Source organism: Cucurbita moschata, unplaced genomic scaffold (genome assembly GCF_002738365.1).
Source record: "Cucurbita moschata cultivar Rifu unplaced genomic scaffold, Cmos_1.0 Cmo_Scf00010, whole genome shotgun sequence".
Classification (NCBI taxonomy): Eukaryota; Viridiplantae; Streptophyta; class Magnoliopsida; order Cucurbitales; family Cucurbitaceae; genus Cucurbita; species Cucurbita moschata.
In genome coordinates this window covers 5,040,867-5,059,950 of record NW_019268526.1, presented here as the reverse complement: position 1 = coordinate 5,059,950, position 19,084 = coordinate 5,040,867, and the positions used below count along the sequence as shown (strand labels likewise).

Here is a 19,084-nt window from a genome sequence, read left to right as displayed (position 1 = left end):
TTTTTTTTTTTTTTTTTTTTTTTTTTTTTTTTTTTGTTGGTTGGAAAAGACATAAAGAAAAGGTTTATTCCAATTTACTTTAAAATAAAAAATAAAAAGCAATGGAAATGACCACAAATAAAGTTACGGTAACGATAACTTTTGGAGCGGTAAATTCAACTACAAACAGACAGGAGGGCTTTTCTATTTCTCTCTCACCCATTTTCTGTTAATTCCCAGGTCAGCCGATAAAGCGTGCGATTTGCCCAACCGTCTATAAGAGAAACACCCACGACAAAATGGAATGTAGCAATATTCATTATGCTGGAGAAGTTTCATCATTAATTTTTCCCCACCAGGGTTCTCAATTTTGCCTGCCATGGATCCCTGGATTCACAGGTTCAGGCATCGCCTCCTCGCATGGTTTCATCGATCTCGTTCTGGTACTTCACTTCTGCGCTTCGATTTTCGCCCTTTTTTTGTTTGTTTATATTTGTAATGTGTTTCGCATATTTGTTCACTTCTGCGCTTCGATTTTCGCCCTTTTTTTGTTTGTTTATATTTGTAATGTGTTTCGCATATTTGATGTTGTTGGCATTGGTGAATTTCAAGCAAATATGAGATTTGGTCAATTGGTCCATTGGATTCTGTGAGGCTTTGAGACGATTGTTGATTGTTGTGGTTGAATTATGATGCTTCTCTGTAGCTTGGCTCTGAACTGTATCGGAATTTGGAAATTGGACGTTGACTGCGCTTTCGCGTGATATTTTTACGAGCAAAATTGCTAAAGAACGCATTTCACATGAGGAATTCAACGTTTAAATGATTTTAAATCTTGCGTTATAATCTACAGGATTTTCCTTACCTTCATTCTCGTCATGTTATGAACTTTTCGAATTTCAACACCTCATTTTCTAAGGGCGTCGATGAGCTGCTCTTGCTCATATAAATGGCACCTAGTATCGATTTGAGCGATATTATACCCAATCATACACTTAGCGACACTATATATACGTCAGGGGCTTTTTCTTTATGTTTTGTGCTGATATGTTTTGTCTGTTTCTGCATTTTTCATTTTCAGCGCTCTAAATCCTATGGATTTAGATCACATCACCTATTTCCTGCAATAATGTTCTTGTACTTTTATATGTCTGGAAACAAGTACCTAAATATAACTCAATTGGCTTTCTATTTCAGTGCCAATATTATACGTGAGGCGTTTTTCGTACACGGAAATAAAAAGGGCAACTGGTGGGTTCAACAGAGTTGTCTACACCAATCCTCAGTGTGCTGCTTATAATGCTAAATTTCAAGATGGCAGTGTTGCATTGGTAAAAGAACTGAGAGCTTTGAATGACGATGTCTTCAAGACGGAAGTGCAGCTCCTTGGACGCTTGCACCATCGTCATTTACTTACATTGAGAGGCTTCTCCACAGGGCATAAGAGGTTTGATGATTCTTATCTTGACTGCCAATCGAACGAGTATAGTCTTCGCTTCATCTTTGTTTGTCAGATACCTTACTCTAACATGCATAATATGAGGATATCGCTCTCTTTTAGCATCGTATTGTTCATATGGCGCTATACACTGACTTAGGCTGACCCATGGGGGCTCCAAAGTCCATGCAACCATCCGAGTGTCTATGTTGTGGAATGTCAACATGCATTCCCGTGATGTCTCTACAGTTTAGGCAGAAATGTCGATTATAGTATCGGTTATCCTGATGCAGCATAGAAATGTTTCAAATGGCTAATAATCTTTACACTTTGTCATATATAGTTGTTTTTCGGTGCCTGTCATATTACTTCATGCATTCTCAAATGCAATTAAGTAGAATAAGCCTCTATGACATAGATCTACCATCATATGGCTGGATTATTTGCATAACATACTGGGATACTTTTGTTCTACGAGGATATAGGCTTTAACTCATTGAGAGATTGTCATATTTCAGAGATATTGTGATTAGGTGAAAGAATTTGAGTATAGGTTTGAAATGAGATAGGTTTAGCGGAGCAAATATTGTCCTCTTTGGGGTTTCTCAAGGATTTGAAAATGCCTCTGCTAGGGAGAGGCTTCCACACCTTTGTAAAGAATGTTTCGTTCTCCTCTCCAACCGTCGTGGGATCTCACACAACCGTGAGAAAGAAGAGAGAACCCCAAGTTAAGAACTTTTCAAATGCACAAATAAAATTTGATCTGATCGAAACATCTCTGCATACGGGAAGCAAAGTTAAAGCAAATTTTATTTCGAATTTGATCACAGCAGTTGCTTTTGACCTGTTCAATATCAACTATTATGTCCATTGATTAGTTGCTGTCGTTTGGCATTTCCACATTTCCATTTTATCCTCTCATTCTATGCAGATTGCTCGTGTTTGACGAGATTGGCAATGGAAGCTTGAGGGATCATCTTAATGGTATCATCGAGAACTGAGTTATTTGAAAGCATTGTTTTGTGTACATTTGACATAGATGATTGAGTCACAATGGTCCTTCTGTGGCAGATCCTCTCAGGACTCCCTTGAATTGGAGGGCGAGGCTGCAAATAGCCGCAGGAGTGGCTGCTGCCTTGGTAAGTTCTCTAAACTTAACGACACTATTGCCACTTGATATATCATAAGTGAGTTCCCATGACCTCCTCGAATAACATTCGAAACAAAGGGCTTAAAGCATCCATAGTTAAATTATCTTTGATGCAGGAATACTTGCTTCTTTTCACCGACCCCCCAATGTGTCATGTCTCCATTTCCTCAAACACTATTATGTTAGATGAAAATTTCACTGCAAAGGTACCGAAATAATCTTTGGAGTTTCCTCGCTCGAATTTTGTGAAAAAACATGTTAAAATTCATCCTTTTTACCTGCTCAGATATCTGATGTTGGCTTTCTCTGCTCCCCGGTAAGCAGCGGTGATCAGGCAGATGCATCAAAGGCAGATGGTTAGTTTCTCAAATAAAGAAATGGTAGAGATTTGCAGTATCATTCTCCCCAGATTGAAGTTTTCCTTGTCTTCTGATAACCACTGCAGATTTCATGGATGAGAAATGTGGAAACATAATTTACCAGCTGGGAATCCTAATCCTGGAGCTCATAACGGGACAATCATCAGATGGGACAAGCGGCGATCTCATCAAATGGATCCAAGGGACAAACTTTGCGAGATCAATGAACAAGATGATCGACCCTGATCTGGGAAATAGTTTTGACAACAAAGAGGTGAGAAATCTTCTATCAATAGCAAAGCTGTGTGTAAAGTCCAGAGAAAAGCCAAGATTCTCCATTCCACAGATTTTCCGGTATCTGCAGAGTAAAGTAGATGTTACTAGCACCTACTAGTATTTTCTTCTTCATTTTTTATTTTATTTTTTGTTCCTGTTTTGTTCACGACTTATTTTCATATCCACGTAAATTAAATTATTTTATTAGGAAAAAAAAAATCTATTATTCTGTTCCTTCTTCCTTCATGAGTTCATATAAGAAAACATCTTTTTGGAGGTACACCTTGTGAGCTATTCCGGTGAACACGTCATATTAAGTGACATTTGTATACTGCAATAACAAAGGCTACGAAAGGTTGCCACGGCTAATGGTAAATAAATTTGGAAGACGGTTTTCAAAAATAAAAAATTTAAATTTTGATTGTTATCTAATGGGTAAAGTATATATATATTTGTTAAGTAAATTATACAATGACCAATTCTACCACCTACAATAAATACTTGAATTTAGTGCAATTTACATGTTGAACTTGAACTCTTTGGTTTCAATTTTTAACGACTAAGCCAATTCGTTCTTACGTCGCCTACGGGCAAGCGACATATGCGAGAAAGTTGTAGAAAACGAAGGCAGAGAGAGATTTTCGAAAGAGATGTTATATAAGCAAGCAAAAGAGTAACGGCTTACAAGCAAGTAAGAGTAACAGTTATATAAGCAAGCAAAAGAGTAACAACGGCTTACAAGCAAGTAAGAGTAACAAACTTAGTAAGAGTAACAAACTTACCTTACCGTATATAACCTTGGGTGGGTAGAGTAACAAACTTACCGTATAGAGTAACAAACTTACCGTATTACCTTGAGTAGAGAGAAGTAAAATTTATGAGCTATTTTTATCATGCTCATAAATGTAGACTAAACGTAACATAGTCTAAATTTCTCTTTCACCCACATAAAGGGTATAAGAATGGGACAATACAGAGTTAAATAATATACAAACTAATACATATAAATAACGAAAATATAAACTAATTAAACGTTGAGAATAAAATAAAATATATTATTAATTAAAACATAAAAAAAAATATTAATAATTATAAATATATATATTCTATAATAAATATATTCTCCAAATATTTCAAATATTAAGTCTTAAATGATTCAAAAATGTTTTTCTCTCGTGTTCAAATTTTTTCAGTAAAATTGTAATAAATTAGCGTAGCTTATGTAAAAAATAAAAAAACAATAAAAACAGTTATGGTTAAAAGAGAGAGAGAAGAGCGCATCTATATTTAGAGGGAGATTTTAAAAAAGGAATACGTATTTTCCCCCCGACACAGATTTGGTGTTGAGGTATGTTTTATTATTATTAATAATCCAGATTACTCGATAAGTTACAAAACAACTCGGAAATTATTTTTCAAATCCCCCAAGAATAAAGAGTTTCCACTTCTTTCAATCCCGATTCCTCTGCTTTACATCCGCAAATCTAAAAGGCGTCTGGAAAGCTTCCAATAATGGCGACGGTGAGGGTCTTCGTAACAGTGCCGATGGAGCTTCTGCTCTTGCTAATGGCGCTGATGCTTCACTCTGAAGCTGTGAATACGAACAATGTATACCAACCTTGTGCGGACACCAAGATTCAGAGGTCCGACGGATTCACCTTCGGAATCGCTTTCTCTTCCAGGGACTCATTCTTCTTTAACCAGTCCCATCAGCTCTCGCCGTGTGACCGTCGTCTTTCTCTGGCATCGCTCAACTCACAGCTTGCTGTTTTCAGACCTCGAGTAGACGAGATCTCCCTTCTCTCCGTCAATACTTCCGATTTCTTTCCGGTACAAACTCGATCTTGATTTCATGATTCGGATTATTTCGAATACTCACTCAGATCAGTGTAGTTTCTAATTTGGTCGAAGTTTTTATTCCGGTTTTCCTTCCATTTGTAGACGTTGGTAGAAGTAGGCTATATTCTTCTAGTTTTCACGTGGATTTAGCATAGGGATTCTTGATGTTACTTTATTCTTTGAATCGAACGGCCATCTTGTAACATCCTTTATTACTTGGTTGTATCTTTCGCAATCTATGAAACAGTGTCTTGTCTCTCAATATCAGATTGCTTGGTATGAGTTTAAAAACTTGTTTGACTAAATGTGTAGATCGATAGTCTACTTGTTCTTCATCCTCGCTTCCCTCTCTTGGTTGGTTTTAACTTCGTAATATATGGCGCAATGTTTTGCCTCTCAGTGTCAGATTACTTGTTATGAATTTATTGTTTGATGGGACGTTCTCATGGAGACAATTAGATAGATAGAACCTTCATGTGATTCGTTCTTGCTTCCATCTCTTAGTCGGTTATAAGCTTGCAATCTATGCCACTGAGTCTCGTCTCTCAATGACCGGTTACTTGGTATGCTTATCAGATCTCGTTTGAGGAAATGTGTTCATAGAGGGGACTGGATAAGTTTTTGTACTCTTCACGTCTGTGCTTAGCAGATCAGTATTCATATGGCATTTATAGAATGATGAAGCTTTGCAGTTATGTAATGGCCCCTGATTAATCAAATGTCGAATCTGACTTGAATGCATCCCTAATTGCTAAAGAAGATTTCGCTGCTTCTTAATGAAACATCACTATAAGTACTAGAAATAGCCATAATTCTTGATGCCTCGCTATTTCCAGGATACTTTTGGTGGTTACATGGTGGCATTTGCTGGAAGAAAGTATGCTGCAAGGTCTCAGCCTGCCTTTGTCGCTAATGGCACATTCATAGTGACGAGTTTCACCCTGGTAAGATTTAAAATCTCTGCAAGTAGATGCTAGAGAAGTTGTAGGTTTTGTTAGAAATAAAATTAAGCTGATGAATTCACATAATCTAATGAATGAAATCGATTTTGGTGAGAGCAGGTACTTGAGTTTCAGAAGGGCAGGCTGCAGAACTTGTACTGGAAGAGAGATGGATGTGCTTCGTGCTCAGGCAAGTCCAGATCTAGTTATGTCTGCCTTAACAATCAGGATTGTGCCATCAGAACATCAAGTTGTAGAAACCGAGGGGGCAATGTGGATTGTAGTCTGGGAATACAGCTGACATTTTCAGGCACAGATAAGCATCTTGCAGCGCTAAACACCTGGTATGAAGTAAAAAACCTTCGACAATATTCCCTCTATAGTGTTTATTCAAATCTCATGGATTCTCTTACTGGCCAGTATAATAGGTTCTTCTAATTAGTTATTCATCATACTCCTCTCAAGGTCTGTCTGTTGGTCTATAACTTCTATACATTTTACAGTTTGTCATGGGCTCCCTGCTTGGCTTTGATATCCATCCTTTTGCGGCCCCCTTTGCTTTGTATGAGACATCCCATTTGAAAAAACTATTTGAACCAATTACTACCATTTAACATAAACTCCTGCTGCTTTGTTTTGGGAAATGCTTACTGAAATTATATGGGATATATTTGATTATGAATTCACAAGCGGTTTATGAAAATGTAAGTTGAGAACAAGAAATTTGTAACAGTCCAAGCCCACCGTTAGCAGATATTGTCCCTTTGAGCTTTCCCTTTTGGGTTTCCCTTCAAAGTTTTTAAAGATTGTTTCGTTCTCCTTCCCAACCAACGTGGGATCTCACAAAATTGATCGAGGTTTTTAAGGAGTGTTTGTGGCCTATTCTTAAATAAGAAGATTATTTTGGTGGAGAACAACTAAAAGTTTGTTTTTGTGTTCTCAAACTTGCACAGTTGCTATATATTTCCTCTTCCATCTTTTTCTCTCTGCCATTTTTCAATCTTGTAGTGTATTAAGTTGATTGGTTTTGAAAGCTATCTCAGTTTTCTTCTTCTTCTTCTTCTTCACTTGCCTATTTTGATTTGCATTGAATGTCCTACGAAGATTGAAGAAATAGTGTGCTTTCCTGGTTTAGTTGATTGGTATTGAGTGTCCTATGAAGTTGGGTGCCGGCGGCATCTGTTTAGTAAGGAGGTTACTACAAGTTTGCTAAATATATAAGCTATAGAACTCAGTTTTTGAAATGTACAGATAGAACTGCCTGCTGACTTTTATAAACTATAAGCTCGTAATACTTCCTCAGAACCAAACAAAATTTAATTCTCATTTAATAAGCCACCACTTTTAGGTTGAATCATCGAACTCTAGAACTATAACTAGAATTATATTTTCAAATAGGGTGGAGTAGTTGATCATATGTATGAGTTGTAGCTTTAAAATACATTAGTAAGTTCAGCTGTAGTTCCAAGAAACCTCTAAGGTTCTACAAAATGATTTTTGTGTTAATTAGTTTGTAACTTCTCCCACCTTATTTAATCTTTTAGCTTGGAGAGAGAAAGATTTGAATTTCCAACGTCTTAATAGTATATGTTTAATTTTAATTTGATATGAGCAGAAATACCATCAATCCTAGTATACAATCTAATTTAAGTAATTTATTTTCATAATGCAATATTTGTCTGGCTTGATTTGTAACATTCCATATTAAATATTAAATGAAGTTGCTTTGATTGTGTTATCCCATTATTTGTCAAGCTATGACTATCTCAAATTATGTGCCATTAATTGACTTCCAACTTTTTTTTTTCTTCTTGAGGAAGTTTTTGAGGAATTGACCTCAACTTTTTTATAATATTAATGTTGACTAATTCATAATATGTTTTGATTGACCTTAATTATCTATATAGGGAGCATTTATTCCACTTATAAAAAAATCCTCCTCGATAATATCAATCCTTTGAATAAAAGTAAAATTGATATTTTCTTTACATGAAGACAGTATAGAGAAGTTACGTTCCTCTTTAATCGACGTGGGATTTCACTGATGAATTATTGAAAATATAAAGACTAAAATAAGTTTTAAATGACGAGAAAAAAATATTTTTCATTAAAAAAAAATGCATAAGATATATATATTTAACACACTTGTACTTTTTTTTAGCTAGGGTTTGATTGTTATTATTTTTGGTAGGGGAATGTTCTGAGTTGCATAAAAAGCTTTGTTTGTAGGGCAAACAGCTGCCCCCAAACAGAATGGCAAAGATTCACTTCTCACATCCCTACCACCTTATGTCCCCTTTTCATCACTTTTTTTCTTCCAATCAACATGACTATACCATCTCTGCTTATTTACAACAACAATATGTCAAATAGAAATAGTTAAAATAATTAAAATTATGGAGATTAAATTGAAAATATTTTAAACTATATAAACCCAATATATATATATATATATAATAAAATCATTTTTTTTAATTTTTTTATGCAACTATCTCTATACCTGCATTTGATGTGACATTAAAACGAAACTTAATAACCAAATTAATAATTTATTTATCTTTTAACATTGCTCAAAATGTAAGAGTGCCCAACGTTAACATTAATTATTAATTTTTAGAATAAAAAAGAAAAAGATTTAAACCAAATTACTTTTATCTTTTTAGAAATATAAACTCAAATATTTTATATTCTTATTAAGAAAAAATTACTGCTTTAAACCAAATTAAAAATAGTAAAAAGTGCTTAGAAATTACTAATTTCAGAAAGTCATTCCTAAATTTTGTCAAAATAAAAAAATAATTGGTCCAATAAGTCAATTTTAGAAATAAAGCATTCAATTCAAACATACTTTGATATAAAAGAAAATAATTTCTTTTTAGAAAAAGTCGTTCGTTTAGTCTAAATTAATTTTGTTGTTTAACTTCTTAGTGGGCACATTTCAGTAATTACAATTACTAAACTAAGTAAATTAATTAATAGGATAAATTAACTCAATAATTTATTGTACTGATATAAAACATAAATACCACCAATGGAAAAGACTTAAAATTTAATAAATCTTAAAATGGGAGAATTAATAATTAAAAATTAATAAATTAAAGTAGTTGAGTAGTGGGATAATACTAAAATTATTAGTACGGAATTTAACCTCCAAAACCATCGGCCAAACGGCCGCGCCAATCTCCGCCGGTATTGTTGTGGCCAATCACAAACCTACGCGCCATCTCCCGCGTCGTCGTCAACACCCGACAAACTTTTGGGAAATAAGAACCGGTAATCACCGTTTATAGTTAAACCTATATTCCCGGTAAAGCCGGTGTACCTTGTGCCAGTGTTCTACAACGCGCCGCCAGAGCTTAGATCTGACGGCCCAAAATACACTTTCCGTACATACTTAAACGGGCCGTCAAGCTTCAAAGAGAGAAACAACGGCGAGGAAATATATATATATATATATAACGAAAATAACTCGTCGAAGCGGGATAGAGAGACATTCATTTATCATATCGTATAATTCGATTACATCTAGATTACACACATTTTTTTAGAGAGAGATTGGGATTTTTTAGAGAGAGAGAGGGCAGGATTTTATTTCTGCTCACTTTTTCTTTTATTTTTTTGTTCTCCCTCAAACTTTGATGTGGGTTTGATCGTTAAGGGGACTTTGAAGATTGCTTGTACTGCTCTTACTTCTTTTCGAGGGAAATAAGGCACCAAGAGGAAGTGATTTTGGGTAAAGGAAGTTTTTCTCTCTACTGCCGGATTTTTGTGCTCGGAATTTCTTTTTCGTTCTTTGTTAGAATCGGGAAATCGAGGATTTCTGCTAGGGTTTTGGGTATTGTTGTGTTGCGGATAACTGTGGGAAGTCCGGTATTGGACTTCTGTGGCGAATCGAAATGCCTGTTTGGAATTTTGTTTCGTCGGAATTCTAAATCCGATCTCCGAGTTTGTGGTTTCAACTGAAGAGCTGAATAAATGGACGTTGATTCGTCGATGGTTCCGGAGGCTGATCACGATCCGGCGGTGCAAAGTCACAGCACTGTTTCTTCGGCTGGTGGAGTGGATAGAGATCAGCTTAGGGAGCAACCGCAAGCCAGCTGTGGAACTCCGCCGCAGCCTATGTCATCGCCTCAGCAGCAACAGGTCGCCGTGCAGATGCAGCAGACCACGGTTGTTGGGCCAAGGCTCGCGCCTATGTACTCAGTAGTAAACGCAATAATTGAAAAGAAGGAAGATGGTCCGGGTCCGCGGTGTGGCCATACCTTGACGGCTGTGGGGTCTGTTGGCGAGGAGGGGACTCCGGGATACATTGGGCCGAGATTGATATTGTTTGGTGGTGCCACTGCGCTCGAGGGCAACTCTGCGGCTTCAGGAACTCCATCATCAGCTGGAAGTGCTGGAATCCGTATGTTAATTTTGTTAACTATACTCTTCGATTGTTGAATTTATGTTCGGAGAGGGGTTATGACGGTGTGCGTAATTTGGTGAAGTCTTTTTAAGCTCGCATTACTTCTTGGTGCTGATGGCGTTACTGCCATTTTGATTGTTCAGTTAAAAACCTTCGTTTCACTTGAATCAACCAGACATAATGTATTAATTCCTAGGAGATTATCGTTTGAAGCAATCTTCATTTTGAATTTCTTTCTTCTGGAACTTAAATGATGTGGTTTCTTGACATTCTAACCAGTCAATGCGTTGGGTCGTATGAACAATTTGAAGTCTAACTTCGAGTTCAAACACATCTAGCTGGGAAGTTAAAGCCTCCTGTTTTATTAAGGGCATGGGGTTTCTGATTATGTTTGAATCTCGGATCCATTTTACTGTAATTTCATCGTGTTGTATAATTACTTTGTGATCGATCAAAAAAATAAAATGAAAAAACTTGTGATCAATAGGGAAGTCATCATCCCTAATTGTTGGATATTAATTCCTGTTGGCTTATTGTTGAGAAGGATGAATGGAATTAATAATACAAGTTCCCATGTAACTTAGGAATGTTTAGGTGGTTATTTCTTTTAATCTTAGTGAACTTGGCTGTGCAACCAATATGTGATAGCAAATTCATAGTTTACAGAAGAGTTAGCCATGTTAGTGATAGATATACCATGTAAAAACCCTTGATTGTTCAAGGCTGCAATTGCGTGAGTCTGTCCTTTTTTTGAGACAGAACAGCGTGTGTTGCACTTAAGTTGTATTTTTTTCACCCATACCCAAAATTCTGTTGTCTGTACTAGATACTTTAATCTTTTGGAACTAGTATGTGGTGCAAGTTTGCTGATCTACTTGTAAAGAATTGAAAATTTTTACTAGGTACAGCTCAGGATATTCAAACTCTTTTTTGGTGTCATAAATTATGTCAGCAGAGCAGACAACTTTAATTCCACTTCAGTTTTGTAAGCTGCAGTTTGATTTCACGGGAGCTAATGTAGAACGACTCTGCACATGGTTTTTGAACTAGAAAACTTTTTATGTTTAATGCTGTAAATTATGCTTATTTTGTAGTTCCTATGTTGCAGGGCTTGCTGGTGCCACTGCTGATGTGCATTGTTACGACGTTTTAACTAATAAATGGTCCAGGTAAGTCCTAGACTTCATATCCTCTCGCCTTCGATTCCCCTTGTCTTCATCTGCCATTACTTCCTTCATCACATGTCTTGCAGAATTACTCCACTTGGAGAACCGCCTACACCGAGGGCTGCACATGTGGCAACTGCTGTTGGAACTATGGTAGTCATTCAGGTTAGCATTGTGGAATTTCGGAATTAAGTTGCATAGTTTACTTGGTCAGGGTTCTGTTAGTTCTTCATTATGCATTTCTTTTCTTTGTTATAATGCAGGGTGGAATTGGACCAGCTGGTTTGTCTGCTGAGGATCTTCATGTTCTTGACCTTACACAGCAGCGCCCACGATGGCATAGGTTAGACTCTGATGATGTGTTTTGTTAATTTTCAGATATTTTTATATGATAGACCCATATGACTATTTTCCTATAGAGTAGTTGTGCAAGGCCCTGGTCCAGGACCACGTTATGGACATGTAATGGCTCTAGTTGGGCAGAGGTACCTCATGGCGATTGGTGGTAATGATGGTAAGCAAGTCATACTTCTTTGTAATTTTTAATATGTTCATCTAACGCAACCAATGGTTGATTTTTCAGAAAATATCAATTTTTTTTTTTTTACTTTTTGTGTATTATTTTACACAACATAAAATTTTGTCTCTGTTTTAGGAAAGCGGCCTTTGGCAGATGTGTGGGCACTAGACACTGCTGCTAAACCTTATGAATGGCGTAAGTTGGAACCAGAAGGGGAGGGTCCACCTCCTTGCATGTAAATCCCCTTTCTCTTTGCTTTTTATGTGGTCTTTGTCTTGCTTGTGTGCTTCTGCAACATTTCATAAAATATGATAACAACACAGTAGGTTTATCTCTCGCTTTGTTAATTGAGTTACTTGGAGAAATATGATAACAAAGAAGAGTTACCTGAGAAATATGATAACAACACAATAAAATATCACATGTCAACTGTGTCTGTCACTTTGTTACATTCGCTTTGACAATATTTGTGCTTCGGGGTAGAGAAAATAAAGAAAGGCTCTGGTGGTTTTTACACCTAAAACTTAATTCCTTATTTTGAGGTTTTGGCGCAGGGTAAATTGCAATCATGTTATCCAACCAATTTTTTATTCTTCCCAATCATTACTTTTGGGTGCTTGGAATCGGAAAGTAACTCTTGTTTCGCTAATGCCAAACAAACCACCTCTTGAATGATTAAAAAATCTCATAATTTGAGTTCACCTGTTTTGATATTGTTTGCATTACTTGTTCATATCCTGTAGAACCAATTTTCTTCTTCCAAATATTATGAGTTTCAGCCATTATTTGACACTTCAGATATCACTAGGTATGCAACTGCTAGTGCACGATCTGATGGTCTTCTTCTGCTATGTGGAGGGAGAGATGCTAATAGTGTGGTAAGTAAAAGAATCATTTTTGCACGTCACCTGACTTTGTTAAATGGTTCGATACGGGATATCCTGTTAGCCGTTTGATCCGGACTTGAATAGATCCTTAGCGCTTGTTATAGCTTGCTTTAGTGTCCTTCACATAATCTCAATGGTATTCCTCTTCCTTGTAATCAAGTTGTCAATTTTAGTTGAATATTGATTTATGAGGTTGAGTTCTCAGCAACTTTTCCTTGTGGGTGAGTGATTGGAATTGGTATGTTATTACTTGATATCACATTTGTTTAGGAAGTAATTCCTGTTATATGATGGGTCAAGAGAAGATAAACCTAAAATAAAGAAACAGAAGAGAGCAGTCAGTGGGTAGAATAGATAAAAGCATTGACACATATGAATAGATAGAACGTTGGTAAAATATATTAAAGATAAGTATTTACTAGAGATGACTAGATATTACTAATGTAAATCCTAATGTAATCAATCAATATGCATAAATTATGAGATCCCAAAATCATAAAAGTTTTTATTTATTATGAAAAATATTTCAATTGATCTATGATTTAGATCTTATTTCGCTTGTAAAATTAGTTGAGGTTTGGACATATGGAACACTCATGGTTATAATTAAAGAAGTTTGACTGACTAGATGCTATCAGAAATGGATAAAATATTTCAGCAGCACATCTTCAGAGTTACATTTACTTTGAAATAGAATGTCTCCATTTATTCTGTCTTGAAAGACTCCTATCATTGCGAGGAGTCACGTGTGACATTTGTCTATTTGGTTCTCTGAAGGAAGAAAAGGAAAAAAAAAAAAAAAAAAGTCGTTACCTTAGCTAAACCTATATTATTTTACAGTATTTTAAACTTGTATTGAACATGATTAACGTTCTTCTTACTACCTATCTCCATTGCCTGCAGCCGCTGGCAAGTGCATATGGACTAGCTAAACACAGAGATGGTCGTTGGGAATGGGCAATTGCTCCTGGTGTTTCACCATCTCCTAGATATCAGCATGCTGCTGTGCGTTCAATCATCTTTAATTTTCCATCTTGCTCTCTCTCTCTCTCTCTCTCTCTCTCTCCTCTCTCTCGACCCTTACTATTAAAAATCTTTCTGCGCTTTCTCTTGTTTCAGGTATTTGTCAATGCACGACTCCATGTATCTGGAGGGGCCCTTGGAGGTGGGCGCATGGTAGAAGATTCATCAAGCGTGGCAGGTACTAAATCAGTATTATTAAGAGCTATCTTCCCCTTTCGTCAATGTATTCTACTATTCTGTGAGGTTGTTGTTACCCATGCAAAGTATTTTAGCACGAATAGAGGCCTTTATTAATCAACCTAGGTTGGGAAGATTACATGACACAGGGCTCTAAGTTGAGAGGCCAAAGCATCATGAGTGGTTGTGTTATCGTCACTTTATCTTCATCTGTGAGGATATTTTTTCGTAGTACTCAACTGTTCTGCAGATGCAGATGATTGTTGATGCTTGTATAAATTCTTAAATCAGCAAATTTGGACTTGATTAAAAATGAGTTGCATAGTTACTGCTGTAGTCTTTATTCATTTTTTTTATATCTAATTTACTTGCAATATCATCGTGCCTCCTTCATTCCTGCTTGCGTCCCCTCCCCTCATCCTTAGTTGCTGCTGTTGCGTTCGACGTTGCTGTTGCTACCCACAGTCTTCCACCATTGCTGCTGCTTCAGCAGAGGGTTTGTTATTTGTTTTTTGTTTGGAATTTTTACGTCTTCTTCGTTTGGGTAGTTTGGATTCTTCTAGGTCTGACCATTTGGGTTCAGTCTGCCATTTTGCCGCTTCTGTTGGGAATGACACTTCTAGTTATGGGTTTATGGAGTTGTTGCATTAAAAACACTTCTAGTTGGGAATGACATTCTCCCAAGAATTCTCTCTTTTGTGATTGTGTCCAAGTACGATCCACAAAATCTTTTACTTTCAATAGGAGGCTCAAATAGATGCTGAATCTGCTAATGACGTTGTTTCATGGAGAGTTTCTAAATTGCTTAGGTCATTTTTCTGTTCATCTTTGACTTACTGTGCTCAAATGACTTTCATTCCTTTATAAATTAATTGATTTCGGTTAATGTTGACTTAAAAAGAAATTTCTATTCTATTTAAATTGTGTTAGCATTGATTTCTTGCTTTTGCTATTTCATTTTTTGTAGTTGTTCTGGCCCTTCAAGTACCTACTATTTTTGCCTTTTTCTCTACCTTAACATGATTATTTATGTGTGTTTCTTCTAATCCTTGGATCTCTATCCTTGGGAAGTCTTACAAAGTTCTCACTTTACTCTGTTTACAGTGTTGGATACTGCAGCTGGTGTCTGGTGTGACATAAAATCTGTTGTTACCTCTCCCAGGACAGGGAGATATAGTGCTGATGCAGCAGGTGGTGATGCTTCTGTGGAATTAACTAGGCGTTGCAGGCATGCAGCCGCTGCTGTTGGTGACCTAATTTTCATTTATGGTGGTTTACGTGGTGGTGAGATTACTTATGCAATTCTAGATTTGGGTGCAAAAACTGTTAGGAGTGTGTTATTCTAACAAAGTGTACATCTTTTTGATATTTTTCATGTCAATGAAGTTCATAGAAACAGTATTCTGAATGTCTGAAGAGCTGAACTTCTTATACTAATATAGTATTTTGTTCATGAGTTTTGACAGAGCATCTGTACCTCAGAATTCATAATACATGGCATGGTAATATTTTTCATGTATCCCACAGGTGTTTTGTTAGATGACCTTCTAGTTGCTGAAGATATGGCTGCTGCTGAAACAACAAGTGCAGCTTCACATGCAGCAGCTGCTGCTGCATCTGTTCAACCTGGGCGGTTACCACCCAGGTACGGATTCACTGATGAAAGAGCTAGACAAACAATGCCAGAAGCTGCTCCTGATGGTTCAGTGGTGCTGGGAAATCCTGTTGCTCCCCCCGTGAATGGTGACATGCACACTGATATAAGCGCTGAAAATGCAGTGCTTCAAGGCCAACGGTTAGTAAATTTTCTTTAGGCTAGATTCTCAATTCTCAACATGTATTGCAATGTCTTTACTCAGAATCCTGGAACTGGATGTACAATAATACTCTGCAGGCGAATTAAAGGTGTTGAATATTTGGTTGAGGCATCAGCAGCAGAAGCTGAGGCTATCAGTGCTACATTTGCTGCAGCTAAGGCAAGGCAAGTCAATGGGGAAGTTGAACTACCTGATAGGGATCGAGGGGCTGAGGCTACTCCAAGTGGGAAACAGATTTCTAGCTTGATAAAGCCTGATTCTACTGGATCAAATAACATTGCTCCTGCTGGAGTTAGGCTGCATCATAGGGCTGTTAGTATATCTTACAATTACTACTCTGGATGTTTGGCGGGTTCTTCATTATTATGACTTTAATATATGTGTGTGTGTGTGTATAAGTGGTTGTGAACTAAAAATGCTGTGCTATATTTTAACCCTTTCACTATTAGGTGGTTGTTGCTGCTGAGACTGGTGGAGCTCTAGGTGGCATGGTGAGACAACTTTCAATTGATCAGTTTGAAAATGAAGGTCGGAGGGTGAGCTATGGGACTCCCGAGAACGCAACTGCAGCAAGGAAACTTTTAGATCGTCAGATGTCCATCAACAGTGTGCCCAAGAAGGTATTCAAGGATCAGCTCATTATAATTTAGGTCCTATTAAAGTTATGCAGAATTGTTCTGTGTTGAGTGTTCATTATAGCCCCAGTGAGGCATTGAATATCTTCCAAGCATATTTGCTATAAGTTTATGGTGAATTCTGCTCTGAGATGTGAATTTTTTGTGCCACTTGTTTCTTTATTTTATCTTAAACCCAAGACAATTTAGAAAACCTTCAGAATTTTAATTAGTTGTCAATCGCTCATTCTCCTTGATAGGCTTTGCCAGGTCACCACTGGATAGTTGAAGTCGATTATCGTTCCTTCCTTTTATGAAACATTCTTCTATGATTATCAACTTTCTCTGGTTTGCGTAAGAATAGTGCTAGAGCTCTCTGGAATGATGCAGAATGGGCAATAAAAAAACAACTTATTCCCGAGCATATGGGTATCGCTTCCCCCTTCCAGAGATAACTAGTTTCTGTGTCCTCCAACAACATTTTCTTTTTGGCACAATCCTAACTCTCTTCCATTTTCTTCTTAGATATTAGTCTTACAGTGTGGATATTTTGATTTCAATCTAAAGCAATATTTTAAAAGGCGTTGAAGTCTTTATTTATTTATTTTTAACGATGCTAAGAATGACCTTTAAAAAACTCGAGTTAGAAATTGATAGATGGGATCTCTCTCTTTTTGTATCTTTTACATAATCAATATTGATTTTCTCCTTGTCTTTCTAATTTAAATCCATGGCTTACGCTTTATACTATCTTGAGGGCCATGCCAAGTTTCCTTTCAAGAAATGCCCAAAGCTGCCTTTGGCCTTTAGTTGAAAGAGGCAGATCAGATGACACATTCACTTAATTGCTAATGTTCCATTATGCATTTTTTCTTGATTCCCGTTATCCTTTTGGTTTGATATAGTATGCTTTCTTCTTTTATCTTTTTCAGGTGATAGCACACCTTCTAAAGCCTCGTGGTTGGAAACCTCCTGTTCGCCGGCAATTTTTCTTAGACTGCAATGAAATAGCCGATCTTTGTGATAGTGCTGAGAAAATATTTTCAAGTGAACCTAGCGTTCTACAGCTTAGAGCTCCAATAAAAATATTTGGTGATCTACACGGTCAATTTGGGGACCTTATGCGACTCTTTGATGAGTATGGTGCACCTTCAACTGCTGGAGATATTGCGTAAGTAAAGGATTGTTTGGAATATTTGGTTTATGAAAGACAAACATGAATCTTCAATTATCTTCTTTTCAATCTATTTTCGTAATATCTCTTGATGAACAACTGTCAGATATATCGATTATCTCTTCTTAGGAGATTATGTTGACAGAGGTCAACACAGCCTTGAAACTATTACCCTCCTACTTGCTTTAAAGGTACTTGAGTGATGTCGCTTATGTTAGTTGAATACCAATCTGTCACATACCGAGCCTTCATTGGCTGATTTTGCATACACTTACTGCAGGTTGAGTATCAGCAGAATGTACATTTGATTCGCGGGAACCATGAAGCTGCAGATATTAATGCTCTTTTTGGCTTCCGGATTGAGTGTATCGAGCGGATGGTATTATTATTGTATACACCCATATATATTTGTTCCATTATATAAACTGGTTATAGCGACTCATTTCATTTCTTATGGAACAGGGAGAGAGGGATGGAATTTGGGCATGGCATAGGATTAATCGATTATTTAACTGGCTTCCTCTAGCAGCTTTAATTGAAAAGAAGATAGTTTGTATGCATGGTGGTATCGGTCGGTCAATAAATCATGTGGAGCAGATTGAGAATATTCAGCGTCCAATTACAATGGAAGCCGGTTCAATTGTCCTTATGGATTTGTTGTGGTTAGTGCATATCTCTACAGTTGTTTTCAACTCTTTTGACTAGCTGAGTAATGAGCTAATACATTATCTAGTATGCTGTTCTGTTAACACTTCATCACCGCAATATACTTATTTCATATATTAATGTGAAATTCTACAGGTCTGATCCTACAGAAAATGACAGTGTGGAAGGACTGCGGCCAAATGCTAGAGGTCCGGGGTTAGTTACTTTTGGGGTGAGTGTGCAATGTGCTCAACCTTCTGTCATAGATAGTTCACATAGTTTCTGCTTGCTACCTGGTGCATTTGCTTCTCTGCTTTACTAACACCCGAACTTCGGGAAAAAAAAAATCGTATCTCAGACAACATCAATGCTTTCTTAATATGGAGGAAACTGATCTAAGTACTGGTTGAAGATTGAGATTTTGATGCAAAACTTGTATGATGATGGAGTTTAATGAAATAATGCCTCAAAGCCTAGCTCAAGTTTTCTAATATTTTGAAATTGAAACTTGCATTTCATTTAGAAATTGAAAAGTTACAAAGCTTCAAGAGAACAAAACAAAGAATTGTACTACTCGCCCAACACAAACCATACAAAACCCGACTACAAGCTTCTCACCATTCCCTATTCAATATACGTACATATATATAATCACCCCCCCCCCCCCCCCC

General features: G+C 36.8%; 3 protein-coding genes across 4 annotated transcripts in view; all 3 read left to right on the top strand.

Moving 5' to 3' along the window:
* The first annotated feature begins 221 nt into the window (after window positions 1–221).
* LOC111448295 (probable receptor-like protein kinase At1g49730) lies at window positions 222–3,443 on the top strand. The gene is made up of 7 exons (XM_023087792.1): window positions 222–422; window positions 1,177–1,426; window positions 2,349–2,401; window positions 2,489–2,556; window positions 2,684–2,773; window positions 2,854–2,923; window positions 3,013–3,443. The coding sequence occupies exons 1-7, from the start codon at window positions 359–361 to the stop codon at window positions 3,318–3,320; spliced, it is 903 nt and encodes a 300-aa protein (XP_022943560.1). The 5' UTR covers window positions 222–358; the 3' UTR covers window positions 3,321–3,443.
* Window positions 3,444–4,606: 1,163 nt separating this feature from the next.
* Window positions 4,607–6,626, top strand: LOC111448296. Its single transcript, XM_023087793.1, has 3 exons — window positions 4,607–5,032; window positions 5,878–5,985; window positions 6,103–6,626. Exons 1-3 carry the CDS (start codon window positions 4,715–4,717, stop codon window positions 6,418–6,420), a joined length of 744 nt encoding a protein of 247 aa, XP_022943561.1. The 5' UTR covers window positions 4,607–4,714; the 3' UTR covers window positions 6,421–6,626.
* A 2,833-nt stretch (window positions 6,627–9,459) lies between these two features.
* LOC111448294 (serine/threonine-protein phosphatase BSL3) overlaps window positions 9,460–19,084 on the top strand; it is an 11,584-nt gene continuing 1,959 nt past the window's right edge. The window contains exons 1-18 of one of the 2 annotated variants that reach the window (XM_023087790.1): window positions 9,460–10,387; window positions 11,499–11,559; window positions 11,643–11,721; window positions 11,820–11,899; window positions 11,976–12,070; window positions 12,212–12,311; window positions 12,885–12,954; window positions 13,867–13,968; window positions 14,083–14,164; window positions 15,268–15,447; window positions 15,691–15,958; window positions 16,058–16,292; window positions 16,430–16,600; window positions 17,527–17,765; window positions 17,875–17,959; window positions 18,049–18,147; window positions 18,231–18,430; window positions 18,570–18,645. In XM_023087790.1, coding sequence (XP_022943558.1) covers window positions 9,958–10,387; window positions 11,499–11,559; window positions 11,643–11,721; window positions 11,820–11,899; window positions 11,976–12,070; window positions 12,212–12,311; window positions 12,885–12,954; window positions 13,867–13,968; window positions 14,083–14,164; window positions 15,268–15,447; window positions 15,691–15,958; window positions 16,058–16,292; window positions 16,430–16,600; window positions 17,527–17,765; window positions 17,875–17,959; window positions 18,049–18,147; window positions 18,231–18,430; window positions 18,570–18,645 — 2,652 coding nt within the window. In that variant the 5' untranslated portion in view covers window positions 9,460–9,957. Of the gene's footprint in view, window positions 10,388–11,294; window positions 11,408–11,498; window positions 11,560–11,642; window positions 11,722–11,819; window positions 11,900–11,975; window positions 12,071–12,211; window positions 12,312–12,884; window positions 12,955–13,866; window positions 13,969–14,082; window positions 14,165–15,267; window positions 15,448–15,690; window positions 15,959–16,057; window positions 16,293–16,429; window positions 16,601–17,526; window positions 17,766–17,874; window positions 17,960–18,048; window positions 18,148–18,230; window positions 18,431–18,569; window positions 18,646–19,084 lie in introns of those variants that run through there. The other variant, XM_023087791.1, reaches the window with a different exon arrangement.